At 42.6% G+C, this 10,000-nt stretch overlaps 2 protein-coding genes across 3 annotated transcripts in view; one reads left to right on the forward strand and one right to left on the reverse strand.

Moving 5' to 3' along the window:
• acp7 (acid phosphatase 7, tartrate resistant (putative)) overlaps window positions 1-116 on the reverse strand; it is a 17,222-nt gene extending 17,106 nt beyond the window's left edge. Inside the window, 1 exon segment of the mRNA NM_001099250.2 lies at window positions 84-116. The gene's annotated coding sequence lies outside the window, so the exon portion shown is untranslated.
• Window positions 1-10,000, forward strand: part of LOC141378485 (KATNB1-like protein 1) — a 46,779-nt gene that overhangs the window by 30,340 nt on the left and 6,439 nt on the right. For both annotated transcript variants that reach the window (XR_015512942.1, XM_087290095.1), the window contains exons 2-3: window positions 906-980; window positions 9,675-9,733. Coding sequence is in view for 1 of the 2 variants with exons in the window: in XM_087290095.1 (XP_087146221.1) it covers window positions 909-980; window positions 9,675-9,733 (131 nt within the window). In the remaining variant the exon portion in view is untranslated. The remainder of the gene's footprint in view (window positions 1-905; window positions 981-9,674; window positions 9,734-10,000) is intronic.

The raw sequence follows: 10,000 nt of genomic DNA on the forward strand, positions 1-10,000 counted from the left end.
GATCTATACAGAGGCATATTTGCAGTCAGATGAGTGTTAAAGGAACAGAAACATGAATTAAACACAAGAGGGGTTCATCAAACCTGTCTGATTGCGCTTCTTCCTCAAACTGCTGCAGCGGTCATATGACCTATGTTTTTAAGCGTAGGGTCACGTGACATTCGCGTCCACGTGTGTGCGTGACGCGCGCGCTCTCGTCGTTGTTTTGGTTTTGTCCCGCGTTGTTTAAAACTGGGGAAACGCTCACACTGACGAAAATAACATGAAGGAAAACAAAAACGAATAAACAAACGAACATGTCTGTAGAACTTTTGCATGTTTTTAATTTTGTAGCAGACCGAAGAAGGCCAGGAGACTCGTCTTTTAATGAACAGACAGAGTAATCCTTGTGTTTGCTCGAAAGCAGCAACTCACACACACACACACACACACACACACACACACACACACACACACACACACACACATACACACACACACACACAAAACCTGTCTCCTCCAATGGGAAACCACCCCTCACTCTGGAGTGCGCAGACTCACTTTTCCCCAAAATCTAGGCCCTTAAAACCCCACATTACAAATACAGAAACACCCCAAAATAAAACACAGGACCTGTCTTAAACCTTTTCTAGCATGCTACAATATTATTCTCATAAACTGGTTCATACTTTCAATTTACTGCAAAATAGCAGCACACAAATAAACACATCTTATCTTACTGATGTTATTCTGCTCCTTATTGTGTACAAATCATAAGAACTTTCTTGCGTTCGTCCAGTGCGCACGCGCGTTGTTGACCGTATGACGCTAATGATTGACAGCTGTCAGTCAGTCAGATGAGTGATGCTGAGTGTGTGTGTGTGTGTGTGTGTGTGTGTATGTGTATGTGTGCGTTTGCGTTTTAGCTGATGATGTCCAGTGAAGAAGATGAAGATCACAGATACAGGGTTCAGAGATCATCATCAGCCACACACACAAAGGTAAACACACACCTGAGTGATTATTATATTATGTTATGTTAATGTTAATGACTGATGTTTTATTTAAATATTTATTGTTGTTTTTGTATTTTTTAATCATGCTTTTGTAGCCAGTAAGGAAGAGGAATGTTTATTTTTTTGATAATATTCGGGAATGAACTTCCCAAAACTAAAAAAAACTATTCATTTATGTATTATATGCCTACCGGGCGTTGGAACCTTATTTCGACACTTGTTTAAGTGGGACCGCAATTAGTGTTGCACGCTTTGCTCTCGGAGAGCGCGGGAGAGTTGCGTCAGCCTCAGTCGGAGTCCAGCCGCTGACGGGGAAAGACGTGTAAAAGTTTCTCCTGCAATTGTGTTTGCATTGGTATGTTAATATAGTCTGTTCAATTGAAGTTCATATAATGTTGCATAAAATATGTTTAGGATTGTTTTTATTCAGTAAGTTTATAATATTGAGATAAACCTGAGATTTATGCGAGTTTAATATTGTACACAGTGTGTGTGAAAGGAGAGGAAAGCGTGGAGAGTTTCTTATTGAGTGTCCCACATGTGTTTCAGGTATGTTTCATGTAAAACTGTTATGTGTGAATCTTTTTATGATGTTTTAGCATTTTGCTTGTTCTCAAAAAATGTATAATTGACTATCTGAATCTAAATTCTGCTTGTATGTAATTGTGTGTTGCGTGGTGAATAAGCCTAATTGTTTGAGAACATTAATTGCTGTTTTTTTGGGAATATAAATTTGATTTTGCACTTCGAGTACAATTGTAAAGAGCAACACCACTTATTTTCACTTTATTTTTATTTCATTTAAACAAATACATATTTTTCATGAGTATTATTGTACAGTGTTATACAGTCAGCCTCAGTCGGAGTCCAGCCGCTGACGGGGAAAGACGTGTAAAAGTTTCTCCTGCAATTGTGTTTGCATTGTGTGTGTGAAAGGAGAGGAAAGCGTGGAGAGTTTCTTATTGAGTGTCCCACATGTGTTTCAGGGACCAATAAATACATGACGCAAAGCTGTCCTGCTGTTTCCGGTGTGATTATTGGTTATGTACAGATTGGGATCTGCTACATAAAACTGGTGCCGTGACCTTTCAGGATCCAACCGATCAGCCGCAGCCGATCACCGGGGGATTGGCCCGTGCGAGACTATTTTCGTGACTTCCACGGATTCAGCAAAGCAGCTACGTCATCTGCTGAGTGTCAACACAGCATTGTATCCTGCCTTTCATTGCTAAATAACAAACTCGTTTTCAATTGAATTTAGACATTTGAACTTTTTCATTTCATTTGAACATTTGCATAATTGGAGTGCATCACTAGGACATTGGGCCAATTGATTGTGTTTTTTAATGAGAATATACAGTACTGTTTACAAGATGTTTAACATGTCTACACCAGTCTTAGGGAGGGGTAGAGGATTTATGAGTACTGATGGTGTGGTGAGACGTAAAGAAAATGATCAAACTCCTAATGCTAATCTGCAATATTCGTGTGAAGGTGAAAATATTAATCCTGGTGCTGTTTTTACACCTCCTCCTGTCTCTGATGACTCCCGAGTACAAATAACAGAGCTTCTTGAAGAGCTTGGTAGCCAAATTGGTGATAGCATTCTAGACAGACTCTTAGCTGACCGTAATCCTCATGTGGTGCATAAGGCTGACCCCTCAGCAGTTAAAAGTGAGCTTGCGAGTACTACACTCGACTTATCCAAGCTTAATTTAGTTGTACGCTCTGATAAGAGGGCACCTCCCATTTTCCGTGGTGATGGTACAGATAAAATTGCTGTTCAGGAATGGATTGAGCTAATGGAGATATACTTAGAGAAATGTGACTGCCCGAAAGCAGAACACTCCAGCGAAATTCAGAACTACCTGTTGGGTAGAGCAAAAAACATAGTCAAAGTAGGACTAAAAAGTAGTAGCTCACCTGATAAAGTAGTTACCGCTGAAGTTATTTATGAAATACTGTTACGTTATTTCAGTGACAGCCCAGAGTCTTGTCTCCCACTTGCAGACTTCTATTCCACACTGCCGTTTGTCAGAGAAAGCCCTGTCGATTACTGGGTCCGTCTCAATAATGCAGCTGAAATCGCAGATAAGCACCTGCTGAAACAGGGTAGTCAAATGAATAACATTTCACAGGAAGTTGCAATGATGTTTATCCGTAACTGTCCTGATACTGGACTTTCTAATGTGTTCAAATACAAGCCTGCTACAAAATGGTCATTCGCAGAGGTGCAAGAAGCGATTGACGAGCATCAAAGAGAGCTGAGAACAAAGAAGCAGCACTCTTACCCTCAATCTGACCATTCATTTAAAGTATCCAATATTACTGTCAGCAACACAGAAACACCCATTGTGGAAAACACTGCAGTAAATGCAGCAGCGTGCATTTCCAATAATCAGAATGTCAAACCTGAGATCACCACAGCATCCCCACACGTTGCTTCGACTGACACTGGTACATTGGAACGAGTACTGAGCATGCTGGAGAGAGTGCTTGAACGCACTAATGTACAGACTACTCCTGATAGATCTCAGTCGCCCTCTTGGTCCCGACCATCTAGATGTCGTGTCTGTGGTGAGAGAACTCATTCTACACGGTCACACTGCATGTCAGAGAAAAGATGCCTTAATTGTCTTGACGTTGGCCATCAGCGCAGGTCCTGTCCTAGGAGGAGTGCTGAGAGCGGAGGCCACTCCCAGATTCAGGGAAACTGATACACCCGCACTGTGGAGGGGATAGTGCGGGTGAAGAAATTCAGACCCTCCAAGATGATGCATCTAGCATATATGAGGCAACTTGCAAGTCAATGAAGAGTGATGATGTGATTTTGTTTCAAAATGTAACCAAGTTAGCACATGCAGACAGCCTTTTCTACACTGATGTTCTAGTCAATGATGCTGTTCCTGTACGAGCGTTGATAGACAGTGGCTCTATGGCTTGTACCATTAGTGAACTCGCTGAATCTCGTCTACTTGATGCTGGGGTGTCTCTAGACCCATGTGAGATGCAGGCTAATGTTATGCTAGTCGGATGTGGTGGAGTTCAGGTCGCACCAAAGTGTATGTACCAGCTGACGATCAGAGTGTATGAGTATGTTGTCAGTGTGCCAACAATGGTTGTTAAAGGACAGCGGGATGAGTTGATATTGGGCACCAACGTTCTTAAATTTATCCTGAGTCAGCTTAAGCAGAACCCCACTTATTGGCGTGTTATGAATAGGCCTGAATCAACACAAGATGCTGAAATCGAGCAATTCCTCAATATCCTTTCTGGCCTCAACAGATGGAGGGGTGCTGAGATGCCTGATGTCATTGGAACTGCAAAACTGGCCCAGGCTGTTACACTGTTACCCAAACAGGAGCATCTGGTTTGGGCTAGACTGCCCCCTACAGCTCCTATTTCAGAAGGCAGCGCTGTGTTGATTGAACCTACCAAGTCACCTACGCATAAGAAAGACATCATTGTAGGACGTGTGGTGGTTTCTATGACTGCTGACCGGTGGGTCCCAATTCGTATGTTGAACCCATATGACAAACCCATCACTCTGAGACGAAACTCTAAAGTGGCCAACGTTTCACCCTGTGTTGCATTGGAGGATTTAGACACTGATATCAAATGTCCCCCCGAAACTGTCAAAATTCAGAGCCAGACTGTGCATGATAAAACACTCAAACCAGATTTGAATGATGCCTTGCTGGAGATGGGATTAAGCGATTTGGATGTTGACTCTTGTGAAGTATCAACCCAGTGTAAAAATAATCTGCTGTGTTTAATTCAGAAATACGAACATGTGTTTTCAAAGCACAAGCTAGACTGCGGGACAGCAAAAGACTTTGTACACCGTATCCATCTTTCTGACAGCCGACCTTTCCGGTTGCCATACCGGCGTGTGCCACCAGGGCATTACCAGAAACTACGACAGGCTTTATCTGAAATGGAAGAGAGAGATATCATTCGCAAGTCCAACAGCGAGTGGGCCTCTCCTCTAGTACTTGTGTGGAAGAAAAGTGGTGACCTCAGAATTTGTGTTGATTACCGTTGGCTGAATTCACGCACTACAAAAGACGCTCACCCTCTTCCTCATCAAGCCGATTGCCTTGCTGCTTTGGGAGGAAATATATTGTTTAGTGCTATGGACCTCACGTCCGGGTTCTATAACATCCCAATGTGTGAGGAAGACAAAAAATTCACAGCTTTTACCACTCCTCTAGGCCTGTATGAATTCAATCGTCTTCCGCAGGGACTGTGCAACAGCCCAGCTAGTTTCATGCGGCTAATGATGAGTGTGTTTGGCGATCAAAATTTTCTTACCCTCTTATGCTACCTGGATGATCTTCTGGTAATGGCTCCCTGTGAAGAAAAGGCACTGGAGAGATTGGAGATGGTCTTTGAGAGGCTGAGTGCTCACGGTTTAAAGCTGGCACCCAAGAAATGTTACTTTCTTAAACGGAGTGTTCGATTTCTTGGCCATGTTGTGGATGAGCACGGTGTTGCAACCGATCCTGACAAAATTGCTGCTATTACCGCAATTGCAGAAAAAGACCTCATGATGGATGATGGAGTTTCACCTTCCCCAAGAAAAATTAAATCATTTCTGGGCATGATTATGTACTACCAACGCTTCATTCCCAATTGCTCCAGCATCGCTAAACCCCTCTTCACATTGACTGCAGCAACTAAAGGAAAAAAAGGTCACTCGAGGGGTAGTGCTGTCTTTAGAAAGCTTAGCCCATCAGATTGGACTAGAGAATGTGCCCTGTCATTTGAACAACTTAAGTCTGCTCTTTTGAACTCTGTAGTACTGGCGCACCCTGACTTCTCCCGGCCATTTATTCTCTCAACAGATGCCTCATTAGATGGTATAGGGGCAGTGTTGTCTCAAATCCCTGTGGGAGAGTCGAAGGCGCGGCCAATCGCATTTGCAAGTAAGGCACTATCACGAGCCCAGACCAACTACCCTGCCCACCGCCTCGAGTTTTTGGCACTAAAATGGTCTGTTTGTGACAAATTTAGCCACTGGCTCAAGGGACACCCTTTCACAGTCTGGACAGACAATAATCCCTTGACTTATATTTTGACGAAACCAAAACTCGATGCGTGTGAGCAGAGGTGGGTGGCTAAACTAGCCCCGTACACATTTGACATCCAGTACATACCTGGTCCCAAAAACGTAGTTGCCGATGCACTTAGCCGTCAGCCATTCGTCCAAGTGAGTGACAGACTCGTGACTGAACCTTATCACCATCTCTTGAGGCAGTCTGAAATGATACAAGAAGAAAAAGTACAAGATTCGTTTAGACTCAGTGCAAACAGTCAGTGTTTTGGACATCCAACTGAGCAATGTTCCTTGTCTTCTGATCAAGTTTCAGCTGTCTTTGAATCTCATACCAACTGGGACAAAGGAGCAGAAGGTAGAGCACTTTCCTGGCTCGCTCAAGAAGTGAATCTGATTTTGCCTGCAGGTCAGAACCCCTTACCTGTATACTCTCTGGATGAACTTCGAGAGAAACAAACGAGTGACGATGTGCTCTCAAGAGTTCTTTTCTATGTGTGCCGAGGAAAAAGACCATCTCGGAGAGAAAGAGCAAAGGAGCCTTACAAGGCGCTCAAACTGCTGAAACAATGGGACAGATTAAAGTTGTTAGATGGCATACTTTACCGTATCCGCAAGGATCCTGTGACTAAGGTTGCTCGTTGCCAATTTTTAGTTCCTACTTCTCTGGTCAGTGAGGTTCTGCGTGGCATCCACGATGAAGCCGGTCACCAAGGCCAAGGCAGAACATTGTCTTTGGCTAGACAGAGATTTTCATGGGTTGGCCAAGAGAATGACATTAGAGAATATGTGAGACATTGTCAACGCTGTGTGGTTAGCAAAACCCCTGAACCAGAAGGAAGGGCCCCTTTAGAAAGTATTCGGACAGTCAGGCCACTAGAACTAGTCTGTATAGACTTTTGGTCTGCCGAAAACTCTTCTGGCAAGAGTGTAGACGTTCTAGTGGTAACAGACCACTTTACTAAAATGGCCAATGCATTCCTGTGCAAGAATCAATCTGCATCTCAAGTTGCTCGGCAATTATGGGACAAGTTCTTTTGTGTCTATGGATTTCCACAAAGAATCCATTCAGACCAAGGAGCAAATTTTGAGAGCAGATTGATTAAGGAACTCTTGCAGATTGCTGGTGTACAGAAGTCGCGAACGACAGCATACCATCCGATGGGCAACGGCCAAGTAGAACGGTTTAATCGAACTTTGGGTAACATGATTAGAGCGCTACCCCCGAGAACCAAACAGGACTGGCCACGTATGCTGCAAACTTTGACATTCACCTACAACTGTACCGCACATGAGTCAACTGGTTTTGCACCATTTTACCTCATGTTTGGTCGCATTCCGAGGTTACCCGTCGATTTAATGTTCCAAAGTGTGGAGCGGGATAATACCTTTGCAGATTATGATCAGTATGTGAGGAAATTGATGGATAATCTCAAAGAAGCCATGTTGGTTGCTCAGGTGAACAACTCTGCGAGTCAGCTACGGCAGACCGAGCACTACAACAAAAAAGTCAAAGGCAGAGACATCGAGGAAGGTGATTATGTGCTACTCGCCAACAAAGGAGAACGTGGTCGACGCAAGCTAGCCGACAGGTGGGATTCAACACTGCACGTTGTGTTATCTGTGGACCCGAGATGTCATACTTACCGGATTAAGAATACTCGAACTAATCAGGAGAAAGTTGTTCACAGGAACTTGATTTTACAAAGCAACTTCCTACCCATTGAAGAGCCTAACTCTGAGCAATCTCACACTGATCACGAAACTGATGAGTCTGAAAGTGATGCTACTTTTGTTGAATCAGAGGATACTGATGATGGAAATGATGGACCAGCTCATTCCCCAGTTTGCCCATTGAATTCTTCATCTGATGAAAGAATCAGAGACTCAAATTCTCATACAGGACTAGAGAATATTCTCGACAAGTCAGTCCTTGTTGGAAATGAGGATCAGGAAACTGTTCTGAGTTCTGAGTCTGATCTTTCAGATACAGAAGTAGTGGAGGAAAGTGATCATGATTTGCCTGTGAGAGTTGTTCAGCCTTCGAGTACAGCTCACCCAGTGAGGACTAGGGCTGGCAGATTGGTAAAACCAATAAATAGACTTATCCAAATTATGTCGCAGAAAACCCTGTTGCGCAGCCCTTCTCTTAATCTTCTCTGGACAAAAGCCTCTTAAGTCACATTCATGAACTTCCTGTGAAATCTTTCGTTATTATGGATTAAATGGTGATCATTTGGGGTATCTATGAGGTAGTGTTTATGGCACTTCTTTTTTTGCGAGTAGACACTTGAGAGTCTGGCCAACTTTCTTCTGTCGCTCTCCCAGTAGTTGGGTAACTTTTGTTGCGTGAGGATACAGTGTTTTTATTGAGAGTGATCACATTATCTATTATCTGATAGTAGACTAGTTTTGTGAAGTTCAGGGGGGTGAATGTAGCCAGTAAGGAAGAGGAATGTTTATTTTTTTGATAATATTCGGGAATGAACTTCCCAAAACTAAAAAAAACTATTCATTTATGTATTATATGCCTACCGGGCGTTGGAACCTTATTTCGACACTTGTTTAAGTGGGACCGCAATTAGTGTTGCACGCTTTGCTCTCGGAGAGCGCGGGAGAGTTGCGTCAGCCTCAGTCGGAGTCCAGCCGCTGACGGGGAAAGACGTGTAAAAGTTTCTCCTGCAATTGTGTTTGCATTGGTATGTTAATATAGTCTGTTCAATTGAAGTTCATATAATGTTGCATAAAATATGTTTAGGATTGTTTTTATTCAGTAAGTTTATAATATTGAGATAAACCTGAGATTTATGCGAGTTTAATATTGTACACAGTGTGTGTGAAAGGAGAGGAAAGCGTGGAGAGTTTCTTATTGAGTGTCCCACATGTGTTTCAGGTATGTTTCATGTAAAACTGTTATGTGTGAATCTTTTTATGATGTTTTAGCATTTTGCTTGTTCTCAAAAAATGTATAATTGACTATCTGAATCTAAATTCTGCTTGTATGTAATTGTGTGTTGCGTGGTGAATAAGCCTAATTGTTTGAGAACATTAATTGCTGTTTTTTTGGGAATATAAATTTGATTTTGCACTTCGAGTACAATTGTAAAGAGCAACACCACTTATTTTCACTTTATTTTTATTTCATTTAAACAAATACATATTTTTCATGAGTATTATTGTACAGTGTTATACAGTCAGCCTCAGTCGGAGTCCAGCCGCTGACGGGGAAAGACGTGTAAAAGTTTCTCCTGCAATTGTGTTTGCATTGTGTGTGTGAAAGGAGAGGAAAGCGTGGAGAGTTTCTTATTGAGTGTCCCACATGTGTTTCAGGGACCAATAAATACATGACGCAAAGCTGTCCTGCTGTTTCCGGTGTGATTATTGGTTATGTACAGATTGGGATCTGCTACACTTTTTTATGATTCCTTGATAAATTCCACTTTAAATATTCTATCTATCTATCTATCTATCTATCTATCTATCTATCTATCTATCTATCTATCTATCTATCTATCTATCTATCTATCTATCTATCTATCTATCTATCTATCTATCTATCTATCTATCAGGGTTGTACAATATCTTGCAAAGTTTTTATCGCAATAATAGTATATGCATTATAGGTATCACAGACGTTTTCACAGGAGGCCTGCAGCGGGGCGAGAGACACCAGCAGGAGGAGGTGAGAGACTGAGCTGTAATAATATACTAAACATCCCAGCCGGGTCAGCTGGTGTTTCTGTGTGGAGTTTGCATGTTCTCCCCGTGTTGGCGTAGGTTTCCTCCGGGTGCTCCGGTTTCAGTCCAAACACATGCGCTATAGGGGAACTGATCAACTACACTGGCCGTAGTGTATTAGTGTGTGTGTGAATGAGAGAGTCTATGGGTGTTTCTCAGTACTGGGTTGCAGCTGGAAGGGCATTCGCAACATATGCTAGATAAGTTGGTG

Source organism: Danio rerio, chromosome 17 (genome assembly GCF_052040795.2).
Source record: "Danio rerio strain M-AB ecotype USA chromosome 17, GRCz13ab, whole genome shotgun sequence".
NCBI lineage: Eukaryota > Metazoa > Chordata > Actinopteri > Cypriniformes > Danionidae > Danio > Danio rerio.